Here is a 17,289-nt window from a genome sequence, read left to right as displayed (position 1 = left end):
CATATCCAGTTGGAGTGCAGAACAGGCATGGGTTCTGGGGTGAACTTAGATTCGCATAAATGTAGGGAATGACGGAAGGAAGACATAACTCACTAATGTCCGGTATGTTTGAAGGTGAGCACCACGGAAGTTGAAGTGAAGTGGGCAGGCTTCACGGATGTGGAGGAGGAGAAGACAGCTTCACACTGGAGTGGAATCGCAGCTTATCAAGTTGCCATAGGTACAGACAGACTTAATTAAACAACATTAATCAACGGGGAGAGTCACTTCTTTTATGTAACTTGTGTGACTTATAAACCCCCAGTGACGTCATCATATTGATCTTCACTCGGATAAAACCTCATAAACGGGGATGTTATAATATCTTTGGGATTTTATTTGTTATCACAGGCTTTTATATAACATCCCTGGGATTATATATTTACAACTTCCGGTGGTATTGTAACATGTAAATGTCACTCACTAGAGATTTGCTTTGCATTTGAACACAATGTTGACAAGAAATTGTGCGGAATGATGTTCAATCCAACGACAAACGTTTTCTGTATATTAAAGTGGATTACACTTGCAACCTTCCTTTCTTTAGCGTAGAGAGTAAACCATTTGCCTGCAGAGGCCCTGATAAATCACATTGCTATAAAGAATCTCTTGTTCAAGAGACATGTACACAAGGAAGTCATACGTTACGCCCGTAAGGTTCATAACATTGTTGATAATGTTGTTTCAAAACATTTTCGGTTTATGCAACACTTCCCCGCGGATATTATCCTGCACATAAAGATATTTTGCTCACACATTATCCTATTCAACGTGTGATTTACATAGGACTATTACAATCATGTGCCTGTACACCCTTTCAGTTAACCATTCCTTCACGTTGCAGGATCTGTTCCCAGTGGAGAAGATATAGTGAAGTTCACCGATGTCGGTTCTGTGGAGCGTGCAACCCTACATAGTCTGAACCTCCAGATTGGCAGAACATACTATGCATCTATTAAGGGTAATATTTTTTCTATTTTTTCTTATGGGGGTTTGGGGTCGGAATAGTCCTCATGTGGAAAACAAAAGAGTGAGTGAGTGAATGAGTGAGTTGGTTTTAACGCCGCTTTTAACATTATTCCAGTTATATCGTGGCGTGTCAGCTTAATGTGGGAGGAAAGCCCGAAGTGATGCAGGTCTCAGACGTTTACCACTTCGGTGAAACACACGGGCACGGGTATGGTGCTGTCAAACCTAGGAACATAATCGGGGCGAACCGGGATTCGAACCCACAATCATAGGTTTCTGGCGTGCCCAAGGGACGCAACTCTGCACAGCGAATTGCGGCGCCTCAGACTACTGGGCCACACGTATCCCCCGGAAGACAAAAGAGGATCGGGTGATCAGACTGATTGCGTGTCACCGTGCCCGGATGGTGTGGGTCGTTGCGCATGCTCATGTGTCAGGTTTATATGTCACAGACTCGGGTATTGACAGGCCGTCATGATATGGGGGGGGGGGGGGGGATATACAGGATTTTGGTTCACTCACTCAGCGAGGTTTTGATGTATAAAGTCGTGTGTTATACATTATGCCATAATTTATTTCAATACTAATGTGCAGTCTTGGTTTGCAGCAATTGATTTTGTGAACAAAACAACAGTGGCAGGATCAGATGGGTTCCTTGTCGACTCCACAGCCCCAACACTAACTGGTCGCCACATACAACTGGAGCACAGATACATAGCGTCTCGTCTCCTTCATGTTTGGTACGTCATGCTTCTTTCATACCAGATCATTTTCACCATGTACTATATACACAGTGATGCTAAATGGAATGTCACCCCTTTACTATTTTAATAAGTACACATATTTACAACAATGTATTCTGACCTGATTATCTCTGATCATGACATATCTTTTATACAGATTTCAAATAATCACAATTACACTATCGTGCTTAAATGTGTTTAATCTCATGTTGATGACCGCTGTTTACTAGCGTTTTATAGAGTCATTTTATTCTTCTATTTTACAGTTGGACTAATGTATTCTCTGATCAGGAGAGTGGACTGTCATCCTACATGGTTGCCATGGGCACCAGGCCAGGCTACGACGATTTGATAGAGTACACCTTTACGGACCAGGAATGTCTCGATATGGATACGAATGCTCGTGCAATTGATGGGCACTCTTACTTTATCTCCTTGAAGGTACACATATATGTTTAAGCAAACGGTGTAATGAATGACCCGAACTTGAGAATCAGTGGCTTCACAACCACTAATAATGAACACATGACGCACGGTTATGTTTTGTTTCTGTAGTTTGATCCATCCTCAGGACTGAGTCAGTTACTCAGATAAATACGGTGGCCCATAAGGGACATGGAGTCTGTTTTTCCATATTTTGTTTTTGATATTTCACTTACATGTATCGTAACCTTTTGCAAATTAACTCGATTTGTCTTACAAATATGTGATAAATCATGTGTAAAGAAGATATTGAATCGCTGAAAAACGAAACGAAAATGTCAAAAACTAAAATGAAAATACAGAAAACTATTTCTACCGCGATGATAATATTCCCACCGTGGTGATAATATTTACACCGCGGTGATAATATTCCCACCGCGGTGAAAACTATTTCCACCGCGGTGATAATATTTACACCACGGTGATAATATTTACACCGCAGTGGAAATATTATCACCGCGGTGGAAATAGTTTTCTGTGTATTCATTTTAGTTTTTGACATTTTCGTTTTGTGTTTTTGACATTTTCATTTTAGTTTTTGACCTTTTCGTTTTGGTTTTTGACATTTCCATCTTAGTTTTTGACATTTTCACTTCACATTTCAGCGACTCAATAGCTACTTAAAAGTACATTTTCCATGTTTTTGGATGTTTTTATACCTGATTTATCACATATTTGTATGGCAAATTGTGTTAATTTGCAAAAGGTTACGATAAAAGTAAGTTAAACATCAAAATATTGAAAAACAGACTCCATGTCCCTTACGGGCCACCGTAGATAAAGGTTTCTTTACTTTGTAAATTGTCGGTCATGCAACACGTTTTCCTCTCTGCAATGGTATAAACGTTGTATTCGGCAGGGATACAACGGTGCAGGTCTTTACACGCTGACCTCATCACGGCCTCTGGTTGCGGACACAGTGCCTCCATCTGCTGGCCACGTCTATGACGGAGTACAGTCAGCTGCTTCACATGGTAACAAGGACAAGGACTACATCACCAGTGTCTCCGAGATGGGGGCCTACTGGGAAGGCTTTGTCGACCCACACTCCCCGATTGCTGTGTACAAGGTGAAGGTCGGGACCTGTGCAGGTTGCGATGATACCCTTGGAGAAATAGAATATGGATTAACTCCCAGTAAGTAGGGTATTTTCAATTAACCGAATTTATACAGTTTTTACCCTTGACTATAATTCAAAATATTGACATTTGATCTTGGTGCCTTAAAGCAAATGAGTGTGAGTGTGGTTATACGCCGCTTTTAGGAATATTCCAGCAATATCACGGCGGGGGACACCAGAAATGGGCTTCACACATTGTGCGAACGCTTTAACCACAAGGTTACCCGACCACCTTTAAAGCAAATGATACATCTTGGTTTATACAGACATCAGCCTCCTGCACATCCTGGTCTCCCCTGGAGTGAAGTACTTCACCACAGTGACAGCCTGTAACACAGCAGACCTCTGCAGCAGCTCCTCCACCTCAGACGGTGTCGTCCTGGACAGCTCCCCGCCAGTGTCTGGCACAGTGCAGGATGGCACAGGCGACGTGGACATACAGTTCCAGGCTTCCAGGTGAGACGACTACTTTAGCAGCACGAACACATATGCATTGTTCGATGGTTGAATGTCATGTTGATAGATGTGTTGTGTACGTACATACGTGCATAGCTACGAATTCAGGTTCGCCCCGATTATGTTTCTAGGGTTGTCAGAACCATGCTCATTGATTTCACCAAAGTGGTAAACGTCTGAGACCTGCACCACTTTGGGCTTTCCTACCACATTTAGTTGACACCGTGAAATAACTGGAAGACTATTTAAAGCGGCGTTAAATCCAACACACTCACTCACTCCCCCACATACGTGTATGCGTATATAAGCAACCTGAATATAACGAGTTCTTATAGTAATACGAATAGTCTACATCGATCCACATTGTTAACCCATACTGAATTTACACAGGGATTGTTTCTAGATGGCCACGTGGAATCGATATACTCAATAAACAGCCGGGCACTTTTTCCATTAATTGACCGCACTGATGATAACATTATCCTCATAATGTTTTTCTCGAGATTTTCGACAATGGAATAATTATTTCGATTACATATTTCTTAGATGAAAATGATCCAAGCTTATTCTTTATTCATACCATTCTCTCGGAATAATAAAAACATATCTGGACTTTGCACAAACCATACACACAATGCTAGTATCATGTAGTGTCACGTAGCTTGTTTTACTTCATTGTGCTTTTCTTTGTTTGGAGTTATTCATAACTATCTTCTTAAACTGAAACAAGTGTCAATCAACGTCTTATACAATACTGGCAAAACAAATTAATGCATACCTCAACCTACGTTGCTTTGTTACTCTACTGTGGCAGTAAAACATGATGATGATGATGATGATGATGATGATGATGATGATGATATTGTTCTCATGGTTATATTTTGTGGGTGCCTTTGCTTCAACAAGTGTATGAAATAATTCATAAATTCCATTGCCAAGAAAAGTGAAATTCAGAAAACGTACAGGTCGCGTATTTCTGCTACGAATGCAATCTCATAAAAATTCTCGCTACCGCTGAGCAAAGATCTGAGGACATCCCATTAGGGGTCACGTCAGAACCACCTTTCATCCGACCAATCATGGCATCGCTTACCAAATTATAAGCTAACTGAATCCATACAATCTAGACCCCCAATTAGCCATTCCAGAATGTTCTTTTGTTCAGGTTTCAAATTTGTAATCTAGAATTTGTCAAAATATGTTTCGAAGCGTAGTCGCCAATTTGCAAATAGTGTCGTAAAGCACGAGAAAGCTGCCTTCTGATTGGTCATTCCATTGGTCGGTCAAAGTTCGCGCAAGGTCGGTCTCATCCGTAATGGGATGTCAGAATTCTATGGTAGTCTCAATATTCACCTTTCTAACTAGAAGGACCGACATATTTGAAAATTAAGGCTTGGAGTTGAATCGTCAATTTGCATTAGTAAAAGTGAGAAATAAGTCTACATAAACAATATTTTGATAACTAAATGTTTACTGTGATGATAATTATACCAGGGAGATTGTATAAGATTTAAATGGGCTCCCTGATAATGCACAGTGTGCCACCACATATGCTGTGTCCGCTCTTAAGGATTTATTTATTTCCGGTCTACTCTCCATACTTAAGGCCCGAGCTCCATTGCCCACGTGGGTACAAAGTGTAAAACCCATTTCTGGTGTCTCTCCCCCCCCCCCCCCCCCCCCCCCCCCCCGTGATTTTGCCTGTGTATTTGCACTAGGCTGATAAATAACAGAAATTAAAACCGTTTTGTGGTTTTGTCAGGACATTCATCGGGTGCAAGTGGCGAGGCTTCCATGACCCTGAGTCTGGGGTAGGCCACTATGAATGGCGTGTAGGGACAACACCAGGAGGTGACGAGATTCTCGCAGCCAGGAATGCAGCCCTTGAGGAGGTCATCTTCCACACCATGTCACGTGACCAGCAGTTGCCTGTAGGACGGAAGATCTACACCACTGTCAGGGCCTTCAACAAAGCAGGTACACGGAGCTTTAGCAGAAAGCATGCATTGACATTACGAAAAACATCGTTGGACTTCCAAATCTTGCTTTACAATTAGCCAAATGTGTATATTCAAACAAAACATATGTGTCCCCTTACCAGATGAACATGAAGAAGTACACGTTTACTAATTATTTCAACGCAATATTGTAAAATGTAATTGTCTATGTCATTGCTATGTATTTTGTAAATCAGCATTCACTCACTCAATGTCAATATATTTTGTCTCCAGTAAGCGACAAGGCCATTTTCACGCAAATAACAGTCAGCAGTCTTCAGAGGCTGTCATATATTTGTACTCAGGGGCCATGATAACAATGACTGATGCTAATCACTTTTAACTGGCATTTGAACAATATTAACGGAATGCTATGCTTTATATTTCCTTTGTTCACATTTCTTTTTAAAGTTCCAACCATGTAAGTGCTGCTTAAAAGAGAGATATGGTTATAAATAGAGAATGTCTTCTGTTGGTCGTTGTACTGATACATTCAGGTCTTGTGATGGTCATCGTACTGATACATTCAGGTCTTATGTTGGCCGTCGTACTGATACATTCAGGTCTTATGATGGTCATCGTACTGATACATTCAGGTCTTATGTTGGTCATCGTAATGATACATTCAGGTCTTATGTTGGCCATCGAATTGATGCATTCAGATCTTGTAACGGCCGTCGTATTGGTACATTCAGGTCTCTACACGGAGTCTACGTCCAATGGTCTCATCATCGACGACAGCGCGCCGACAGTGGTGAAATCACCGGCGTTGACGCCGGCACTAGCGTCTGCTGTTGCCCAGTCGTCCGTTAGCCGAACAACTCTGAGCACACAATGGAAATATGAGGACGCACAGTCGTCTGTGGAAAGGCAGTATCTTTCTCTGTCTTCTCATCAACTCGGGGAGTTCAAGCGCTCCACTATTGAGGTAAGATGACACAAATGTTGGCACAGCGAGTGGGTGTGTGAATTTGTACGCCGCTTAAGCAATATTCCATAACACCATAACGACAGATATTGGTTTCCCTTTAATAGCCCTTTAACCATCTAACTACCCCATTGTTACCTGCTATGAAGACATGTATTATGATGACAAACACTGGTATTGATGAATAAAATCGGATGTAGTTCGGATGTCTGCCGACATTAGGCAGTGTGGGTGTATCTGGTCACCAATCCAAGCACTATACACTGTGGATGCAGTACATAGCCCTCAACATGCTTCACGTGTTATGGAAGCAATTAGACCATCTATCATCTCCTACAATTCGCACTTTGTCAAAAGGTTGACGTTTGGACGAGTAGGACTTTCTCTGTAAGCAAAAAACCGGTATCGAATATTGTAAAGGAATAATGTCATTCACTACAATGTGGATAAACTTAGATGACGTACCTGGCAGGTTAATACCAGATTGAGTTATTTTGTCTGAAGTCCATAAATAGACTATCAGTAGCAACATCTACTGGTGTGCTTTTTTTATGGAGAAATGTCACCAATTATTAATGTTCTCAGAAATATGTCCCGCAACGTCCTGTTGAACGAACATCACAGGCAAAATATGATCAGTTGGGAGTGTTGGTTATCGGAGATTGATTACCACTATTATCCGCATTATTATTCAAAATAGTAAGTTTGATATTTAAAAGTGAACGTCATTATCTTTTTCAGATTCCAAGTTTTCTCACTGAGTACACCTATACTGGCCTTGAACTTCACGATGGAAGTAGATACAAGGTGAAGGTGATTGCTTGCAATATGGCGGGTCTCTGCACAAATGCTGAAACTCAAGACATTCTGGTTGACAGCTCAAAGCCTCACACAGGTATGCTGGTACTTGACATGCATATGAAAAGTTTTGTTTCAAGCAGAGGACCGAGTTTGTTGATATTATACTTCTGTAAAAGAGGGAAGTGATGGCCTGTGAAGCACCTAGCTACGGGTTGACAAGGACTCCTGACACTTCTCTTTCCCAATTTACGTTTATTCGCTGAATGATATGACACATTGTATTGCGGCATCGGAAGTCTTGAAATGATTGTTTTCACTGTTCATTACAGGTACATTTGCTATAGAAACTGACCACGCAGCGAGATTGTCCCGGCACCAGCCTGGCGGGATGACGTGGACAAGGAACAGTCTGAAGCTAACCTGGCTGGGCTTCTCCGATCTCCATTCCGAAATAGACCATTATCTTGTTTCAGTGGGATTCCAAGAGTTCGGCACCGATTACAATAAGGTATTATAATAATGACTGCAACACAGAAAAGTATAATCTCTGAAGTAATGGTGTACACAACACACATCCAAATATCCTGAAGATGGCTGAAACTGGATGGTGGGCTCTATGTACAAAGTTGCCATCTTGTACAGGGCCTGTTCCACAATGCGATCATAATGGGAGTACGATCGTTTTGTGGAACGGGGCCCTGGTGATAATCAACCATGCATCACATTGTATGTTTTTTTAGGGCAGAGTTCCTGCAAGCACCCCCCATGATGCATCCGGAGTTGACAAGGGCGACGAGGGAGTCCTCCAGACGTTCACTGTAGCTACTGAGACCCTGCCACCAGAGGGGTCTGTGTTTGTAGCTATCTGGGCTGTGAATGGGGTAGGTTGAATAATTTAATACGAACAGGTGTTAAACAACATCCGTGTCGGTAGCATCCCAAGTTACCATAGATGCTTGGTAACATGCTTTGACGAGTCTTGTGTGTATTCTCAGGTAGGACTACAGAGTGACGCGTACCACGCTGAACTGGAGCTTGATGGAGACCGGATACTGTGGCTGGTGAGGAGGTGCCAGGCCTACAACTGCGAGGGGCACTGTGTCTGTGCTGTGGAAGGCGGAACGTGTCATGATACCAAGGGCTGTACAACACTGGATAACGGTATGAACTGTTTGCTTTGCATTTTTTAGAAGTTGTAATTGGTAACAGTACCAAGATAATTCATGGATGACCAAATCTTTATTCTATTATGATGCGACGTTTCAGTATAGATCCTCATGCCGTTGTCAAGCTGTTGTCACTGATACAGTCAATGTGTAAAATGACTAAATAATATTTTATATATCTATCTATTTTATTATGATTCCAAACATTTTGATGTCACCCAGTGACAGGAGTACGAGTGGGAGAAAACGAAAGTCAATGTATATTTTATTTATTGTTTGGCTCCTAATCCTAGCATAATTAGTCTGTGATGTTTGTGTGATGTTTTTATTGCCTTTTGAACTTCATAATCATTTTTAGTCAATCTGTCAGGATTTTTTTGCCAGTTTGTAACACTTAACACATTGACTATAACATACACACACTTACAGAAACCTGCCCTTCGTGCAGTGCAGTTAATGATTTCCGCCAATGATAAAGTAAGTGATGTTGTTACAGGAGGAGGGAACAGTATTGCAACTGTCATCGATGTCACTGATCTTAGTTTCCCGTCTTCCGCTCCTGACGTGGATTTCTCTCCCGTGAACTCATTCATGGCTGCCATGTGGTCTGTGACAGCATCCCAGGGTTTGCCTATCACACGGTAGGCTGTTTCTGCGGCTCACAGTTCATGCATTACTGTTTCCTTAATTATACTGAAGGTTAAAACCACATTATACATTGGATGATGGTAATGACGACGAGGATGATGATGGTGATGATGATGATGATGATGACGACGACGACGATGATGATGATGATGATCACAATACATAACGATTTTTTTTCATTTTTCAGCTATGAGTACAGTATTGGAGAGACCGGCAAGTCTTCACCACAGGGTGTTTTCAGTATCGCCACAGACAGAATATGGTTTGATGCGGGACAACAAACTTCTGCAATTATGTCTCTGCCACAAGGTATTGCATGAGTGTCGGTTGGTAATTTAAGCCTTGGTATTTTGCAGGTCTTTCAGTCATAATCTTGTTTGGTTTATGACAAGGGTTCAGACGTACGTTAAAGGATATATGTTTACCGTACTGCTAATTATGTCTATTTACGTACCAGCCAGGCTGTAAACACTTGGTAGTTCCTCTTACAGTAATACATAGAGGATATTCCATGTGTCGATTGAAATACCATGTTTCTCTCATCGAGTGACGGGGAGAAAATATCTCCTTTCCCCATCACGAGATAGGTGAAACATGCTATTTCACGAGAAACATGGAATATCCTATTTATAATATATTTTTTGGGTAGTTGTCTACAGGAAAATTAAATAATTTCATTACAAACATGGACCGCGCCCGTCCAGAGAGCAGACGGTCCGGCGTTCAATCCCAGGCTGCGTCATACCAAAAGTCGTTGAAACTTGTTGTTACGCTGTCTGGCGCTCGGTATTAAGGAGCTAAAACAAGGACTTTTCGGCACAGAGTCGGTATACTGTGTCTTAATGGGGTATTCATGTTCAGCTGCGGCATGGTATCCTAGTGGGCTAGCACTATAACACATGTGCATTAACGTCACTGTTTAAGTGTAATAATCTTGGACGCGACGTTACACTCCCATTTCACCTCACCATTACAAATGTAAAACCTTGAAACGTAAACTCTCCCTACCTAACACGCAGGGACGTTTCACCATCCCTTGTAATTGCGACTTAAAAAATAGTTCCATGTTTGCATATCTTTACAAATATAAACAAATGTAACACAAAATATCTGATCATACATTTGGATATGATTATATACAAAATCAACTTCAACAAAAAATATTCTTGAAATCTACATGACCGCTGATGAAAGTGACTAAATGCAAGCTGGTCAAGTAACAAAATGGCGCTTTGCGAAACGAACAGCCTCGATTGACGAGGTAAATGAGAAATATACAGTTCATTACGAAACATTTTCCAGAGAATAACAACCGGCAAAAAGCTATATGAAGTAAGTTACGGGCAAGACACTGTCGATGAAGGGAGACGGGGAGGCAAATCTTGTATGGTAATAGTTCCGACAAAGTGTTATGTTCACTGCAGTGAAATATCAAGTGTTATGTTCTCTGCAATGAATATAGCACTTTTCCCAACTTCAGAAAACTCAAGTCTTCACACTGAGTGAGTGAGTGAGTTTGATTTTATGCCGCTTTGAGCAATATTCCAGCAATATCACGGCGGGGGACACCAGGAATGGGCTTCACACGTTGTACCCATGACGGGAATCGATCCCAGGTCTTCGGCGTGACGAGCGAACGCTTGAAGCACTAAGCTACCCGACCGCCCCTCTTCACACTGAAGTTTATTATAAAAGTACAACATACACACATACAGACATTCACAACACGTGTCCTTCACATTAGAATATAAGCCCAAAGTAACACAATATTATTGCAATTACTATATTATTATTAACCATAGAAATTGCTAATTGCAGGCAGGTCGTTGACGTCTGGAGGAAAGTATTCCTTCTTCGTGAGGGCCTGGTATGATGATAACACCTACAGCATCTTCACTTCCGACGGCGTCATTGTCGACACCTCCCCACCGGCTGTGACAGACAAGCTCGGCCTTGCTGTAAGTTACTGCCCGGTTGTAAATTTAAAACATGCTTCTAGTTGGACCTGATCGTGTGTTGTATCATGCTGATATGTATTTGCCTGTACCTGTTTTAAGGTAAAAGAAGTCGAGGGTACCGGCAAAACGAAGGACGTTGACTTCCAGATTAAAGCAGATACAGTGACCTTCACTTGGACCAACAAGTTCATCCTTGGTCAGAGCGGCATTCTCAAATACAGACAATACATAAGCACCGTCCCAAAAGGTAATACTATGACTTTTCATTGGTGCATCACTATATGTTTTGATAATCTAAACGACCACTTCACTAATAGCCCTCGTTAATTTTTGTGATAAATAATAATGTCCAAACATAAATGATGAGGGTATAAACTGCTTGCCTGAACGTAATGAACGATGAAGGGTGTAAACTGCTTACCTAATGATAATAAATGATGAGGGGTATAAACTGCTTACCTGAAGGTAATGAACGATGGGGGCTATAAATTGATTACCTAATGATAGTGAATGATGAGGTGTATAAACTGCTTACCTGAAGGTAATGAACGATGAGGGGTATAAACTGATTACCTAATGATAATGAATGACGAGGGGTATAAACTGCCTACCTAAAGGTAATGAAAGATGAGGGGTATAAACTGATTACCTAATGATAATGAATGACGAGGGGTATAAACTGCCTACCTAAAGGTAATGAACGATGAGGGGTATAAACTGATTACCTAATGATAATGAATGACGAGGAGTATAAACTGCCTACCTAAAGGTAATGAACGATGAGGGGTATAAACTGATTACCTAATGATAATGAATGATGAGGGGTATAAACTGCCTTCCTAATGAACGTAATGAACGATGAATGTAGTTTGAAGGACATAGTTGGTCATTTTATCATATTATCATGTTGCTAACATGGATAAATTTTACATATTTATATACCAGCGTCACGTCGGTATGTATTATAGTATTCCTGCTGGAATAGGGTTGACTGTGGCGATAAACAACATCCACTAACCCATTCACCTGTAGCTAATGTATATCGCCAGTATTTCTCCCGACAGCACTAGCGTGTCTCAAATCTAATAAATATATATTTCTGCGCACGAAATGTGATTTTAATGGAACGAAACCATTTATACTTATATTGGTCCAAGTGAATTGATACATCACACAGCCTGCATATAAAAGTTATTAACAACGCATATAACTTATTTACGTCAATTCACCCAACTGAATATTCATTCTCAGGTCACAGTATCCACGCTTCCGGGGATCTGACCTCCACCAGCTACACAGCGACAGGTCTGAGTCTACGTCCAAACACAATCTACTACTCCAGTGTCCTGGCTTACAACAAGGCTGGGCTGGTCAGCTGGGCCTACTCTGATGGTGTACAGGTGGACGTCCTGCCCCCTGAACCCGGAAGAGTGCACGACGGACTGGGTTCGTACCATAACAAAGCATTATATCCTTGTAAATGCAGAACCAACGATAACAAAAGCAAATTTACATGTCCAAAATGGTATTCTGGTGTCTAGGACATCATGTTCCAAATTGTTTTATATGTTGAGTATTGTTATAGATATTCACGACAAGGACTACCAGAGTTCTCCATCAGAAGTCTCGGCCTCCTGGTACGGCTTCTCGGACACAGACTCCACAATCGTCAAGTATTTCTGGTGTGTGGGAAGGGCCAACGACACGACAGACTGCAGTGTGATGGACTGGCTGGATACCGGACTACACACCTCTTTCAGGACATCGATATCACCTCTCATTTCCAGTGGTAGGTGTCAAAACTGTTTGTGTCTACTGTAGAAAACACCGAGGAACTTGCATATTTTGCCGTGTTTATGATTTCACGTTCACTAAATGCATAACATCGTCTATATTTTCAGGTACAAAATTATGGAGCAAAGTGTATGCTGTAGATGCAGTGGGTCATACCTCTGATGTATCTGTGTCTGATGGAGTTGTCATCGACACATCCCCACCTGAACCTCAGGCTATGGCATATCTTGGAGACAATCTGGTGGAGAACCCGTCATTCGAGGTTGATAATATTACTGGTATTGCAACACGCTGCAACCTTGTCTTACCTTCATCATGGGAAACTGACACAGCGTCCTGTATCAAGGTGCTAGCACCCGAATCACCCTTAGCTAAAGAGGGAAATATGTTTGTGTCAGTCAGTGGGAGCATTCACCAAACGATCTCTGGTCTTGAGACTGGGAGGCAGTACAAGCTGACACTCCATGTTGGATACCCAGAAACTGTTTCAAACAACCACAGATCAGTTGATGCAATAGTTACAATAGGACGTGAACTCTTCAGCTTCACGCTTGACCCTAACCTCTGTGGAGGCACCTGCAGTGTCGGAGAACACTCAGTCATCCTCTGGAACAAACACACATACAGGTTCACATCCGCGGATACCAGTGCAGTACTGAAGATAGCATCATCGTCCCGGATGATGGAGTTTGTGCTGGACCATGTGAGTGTTCAGACTGTCGACTACGTTGCTGGTCCGGACAGTGTGGATACAGAGGAGCATCTGATGGTCCACTCTGTGTTCATGTCTCACTGGTCATCTCTACATGCTTCCTGGCACTTTGAGGATCAGCAGTCCCCAATTACACAGTACAAGTGGGCGATTGGTAATTATTCCAGTATTATCATATGTAATGGGCGATATGTTCCAAATGCTCAGCAAGAACATTCTTGAGAGCATATGAAAAGTTTATGAAGATTAAAGTGTCACTGCTTAGTGCTACGAATGCTAAAGTATTAGTCTTTTCCAGGCTCGGTCACAGGTGGAACGCAGCTACAGAGCTACAAGAGCGTGGGGCGGCAAACACAGGCAACCGTCTCAGACCTTCGCCTGACGCACAACGCGAGTGTTTACATCACTGTCATGGCAACAAATGGTGCTGGACTGACGAGTGTCACGTCCTCAGATCCCGTCACGGTGGACATGACTCCGCCGCAGTTTGACTTTGTCATGGATGGTGCCGGTATGTACAGAAAATATCACGACTTTTGAATTCAGCTAGTCTGGGTAGAACAAACCAGTGGTGAAAAGCAGCAGGGATCCATGGCGTCGAGGTATAACGACACACTGTAACCACTGATCCTAATTTTAGATGGTTCTTGCGATAAGCGGTGGCTACTGGTTACATTTTCTGCCCTGAAACCCCTCCTGAGAGGCCTTGCATCGCGTGACTGTCTTCGAGTGATACACCTTCCTTCTGCCCAAACCCATGTTTATCTTCATCATTCATATCTTTACTGACGTCTAAATTGCTTTCTTTTGCATTGTTTCAGCACTAGACGAGGATTACCAGTCATCAGGTGTAGTGAGCGTAAACTGGCAGGTGCAGGATGCAGAGTCAGGCGTTGATCACTGTGACTGGGCTATCGGTACGTCTTCTGTGCTAATAGTAACAAGAGAGCGGTTGTGTTTAGCATTAATCTTCCAATTCCCTTAAATGGCCATTGTTGATAAAAATACTTTTGGCTATGAAATATGTAAAGATATTTTCTATACTACCTCAACTGCACACAGTACGGTCCGAGCCGCTATATGTAATATGTGTTATAACTAAAGGTTGTTGGTAAGCGACTATAGTCATGGGAGTGTTATGCTCTGGTTGTAGGGAGAACACGAGGCAGCAGTGACGTGAAGCAGTTTGAGAGGGTACCTCCAGGCCAGGTCACAGCTCAACATGATATTAGCACAAAGCTCCATACATCGTCTATGACGGTCTACACAACAGTCCGGTGCTTCAACAAGGCAGGACTGGTGGCGGCCATGACGTCAGATGGAGTTGAGGTGATCCAGGCTAGGAACCAGACATCAGTTCTAGGCTTCGGTATCCTGAAAGAAAGTCAGTCGGTGTACAGTGAGAGAGATGTGTGTCACCAAAGTCAGGAGAAAGTCAGACTCCATTGGGAAGAAACAAGCAGCAATTTCAAAGATGTTGTGGTAAGTTTAAGGTTTGTGGTTATAGAAACATATAAATCAATTTTTGAAATGCCCCTTAATGCCTTCCTAGCAAAACCTAGTGTATGAAATTAGCCAGGCAATCCATGCTTGACATCATGAGCGTCGATCTACGTATTTGGGACACAATGACATGCTTCAGCCCGACCAACAGGTTCCGTCAATCGCCTGTTACAACCACAATGGGTTGCTGAAGACCAATTCTAACCCGGATCTTCACTGGTCAGCACTTTGGTGAATATTTCAGTGATACTGTGCATGAACATTGTGAAAATGAAATGCCAATCGCAAGGGGTCAATTATCTATCCTCTGCCTAATGCATGCTTTATACCATTTCCCATATTGTCCCATTGTTCAGGTTGGAATCGAGGGAGAGAAGATGGCATATCAGATCGACATTTCCAACTACTTGGAATATACATTTGCAACGCTGTCAGGCTTGAAACTCCGGAACGGTTCAGACTATGAGGCCCTTATCTTCCCTGTGGATGTACTTGGGACAACAGGAGAAAAGACTGCCTCGAATTTCACAGTCCATGGAATTCCTCCAGCAGTTTCTGGTAAGCTTTTGCCACCCTCTTCATATGGTTGTGTATAAGGATATGATATTTACAGATAATAACTAGCTTATTAACATATTTGGGACCAGTAAATATCACTTACAATATAGTACTTAAAAAGTCGAATTTATTATTGTATTTCCTTTACTTGCAAATCACTTATTTATTTGTTTGTTTGTTTGTTTGTTTGTTTGTTTATTTATAGTAGTTGCTATTATTATTTGTGTTATTTAATAGGATGAGTAGTTGTTGTTATTTTTATTATGTGAAACACTTTTTCAGCCTCAAGGAGTATGTCGCTGGCACGCAATGGCTCGGACTTGCTAGTGTCTTGGCCATCTGTGTTCACCTCCCCGTGGGATACCCTGCAGTACGAAATCCAGGCGGGAACTGTTCACGCAGGGGCCGACATTGTCGAGAGAATGCTGACCAAGAAAACTGAATTTCGAATTACCTTGGCTTCAACGCACAGCAACATCAAAAGCTTATTTCTAACTGTAGCTGCTTTTGACCCATGCGGCCTGTCGGCCTATCACTCGAAGGTTTTCAGTATAGCCTAGATTACATACACGTTACGTTTCCTGATTCACAAAACATTCAGAACAGCCATAGGTGATACTTTCATTTTATTCATATTTATAGTAAGGGCTGTACGGACACCCATCCTTTGACTTTATTAATAACATTTCAAGATAAATGTCATCACAGTTTTTGTTTGTTTGTATCTATTTTCTATGTTGCATTTCGATAAATCTCGAAAATGGAAATGCACAGAACTTAGAAAGTTTCAAGAAATTTTCTCCTACAGTTCTGTGAATGTATCATTTTTTACTTTTGTACCCAGTGTCTTAGTTTGCGCAACAAACACGCCCTTATTGACTGTGATACAGAGTTTATTCTATTCTTGTATTCCATATATTGATTAAAAGATATCTTTTTCTTAACCACGTTACGTTGATATTTTAGTCGTGAAGAAGATTCAGGTTACTTAAGATGCTTAAGTTGTTGTCAGAATTTTGCAAACAAAGCGGCACCTGTACATCTCAGGGATATTTATCCTTGATAGCCCTAAGGGACTTTTTGAGACAGTGATCAGTCACCACATGGGTTCAGGCCATAATCTAAATATCCTGCAGGTCAATGGACATATGTAGGGCAACTCGTGACCAACTCGTTCTGTTTCGGGACAAGCCAAATGTAGATTCGTGCCTCTCTCGAAGGCATCCATATTGGTGTATGGACGGCTTATTCTCGTGAGAGCGACATTCTGTCCAATGTGAAGATGTTCCTACAGAACCCATATCAGTCTCTCCCACCTTGGCAATCTATACTGGGCTATCTATCATAAGAGAATGAGTTGACCATTAATCCTTAAATTCATAAAATAAACAACACAAGCAGTTTAACTCAACTT

At 41.8% G+C, this 17,289-nt stretch overlaps 1 protein-coding gene across 1 annotated transcript in view; it reads left to right on the top strand.

Moving 5' to 3' along the window:
- The window catches only part of LOC139446722 (uncharacterized), a 50,331-nt gene extending 33,512 nt beyond the window's left edge, over positions 1 to 16,819 (top strand). The window contains exons 30-53 of the mRNA XM_071228018.1: positions 115 to 220; positions 884 to 1,000; positions 1,616 to 1,748; positions 2,018 to 2,192; positions 3,094 to 3,370; positions 3,621 to 3,810; positions 5,573 to 5,787; positions 6,503 to 6,735; positions 7,477 to 7,630; positions 7,866 to 8,044; positions 8,277 to 8,421; positions 8,536 to 8,697; positions 9,199 to 9,343; positions 9,538 to 9,659; positions 11,169 to 11,308; positions 11,408 to 11,555; positions 12,560 to 12,754; positions 12,894 to 13,097; positions 13,210 to 13,968; positions 14,113 to 14,325; positions 14,636 to 14,731; positions 14,968 to 15,296; positions 15,674 to 15,875; positions 16,158 to 16,819. Coding sequence (XP_071084119.1) covers positions 115 to 220; positions 884 to 1,000; positions 1,616 to 1,748; positions 2,018 to 2,192; positions 3,094 to 3,370; positions 3,621 to 3,810; positions 5,573 to 5,787; positions 6,503 to 6,735; positions 7,477 to 7,630; positions 7,866 to 8,044; positions 8,277 to 8,421; positions 8,536 to 8,697; positions 9,199 to 9,343; positions 9,538 to 9,659; positions 11,169 to 11,308; positions 11,408 to 11,555; positions 12,560 to 12,754; positions 12,894 to 13,097; positions 13,210 to 13,968; positions 14,113 to 14,325; positions 14,636 to 14,731; positions 14,968 to 15,296; positions 15,674 to 15,875; positions 16,158 to 16,435 — 4,917 coding nt within the window. The 3' untranslated portion in view covers positions 16,436 to 16,819. The remainder of the gene's footprint in view (positions 1 to 114; positions 221 to 883; positions 1,001 to 1,615; positions 1,749 to 2,017; positions 2,193 to 3,093; positions 3,371 to 3,620; positions 3,811 to 5,572; positions 5,788 to 6,502; positions 6,736 to 7,476; positions 7,631 to 7,865; positions 8,045 to 8,276; positions 8,422 to 8,535; positions 8,698 to 9,198; positions 9,344 to 9,537; positions 9,660 to 11,168; positions 11,309 to 11,407; positions 11,556 to 12,559; positions 12,755 to 12,893; positions 13,098 to 13,209; positions 13,969 to 14,112; positions 14,326 to 14,635; positions 14,732 to 14,967; positions 15,297 to 15,673; positions 15,876 to 16,157) is intronic.
- The last annotated feature ends 470 nt before the right edge of the window (positions 16,820 to 17,289 follow it).

The sequence above is a fragment of the Haliotis cracherodii genome, unplaced genomic scaffold (genome assembly GCF_022045235.1).
Source record: "Haliotis cracherodii isolate W230 unplaced genomic scaffold, xgHalCrac1.p SCAF_6, whole genome shotgun sequence".
Lineage (NCBI taxonomy): Eukaryota > Metazoa > Mollusca > Gastropoda > Lepetellida > Haliotidae > Haliotis > Haliotis cracherodii.
The sequence above is the reverse complement of the archived record's forward strand: the minus strand, read 5'-3'. Positions and strand labels throughout refer to the sequence as shown.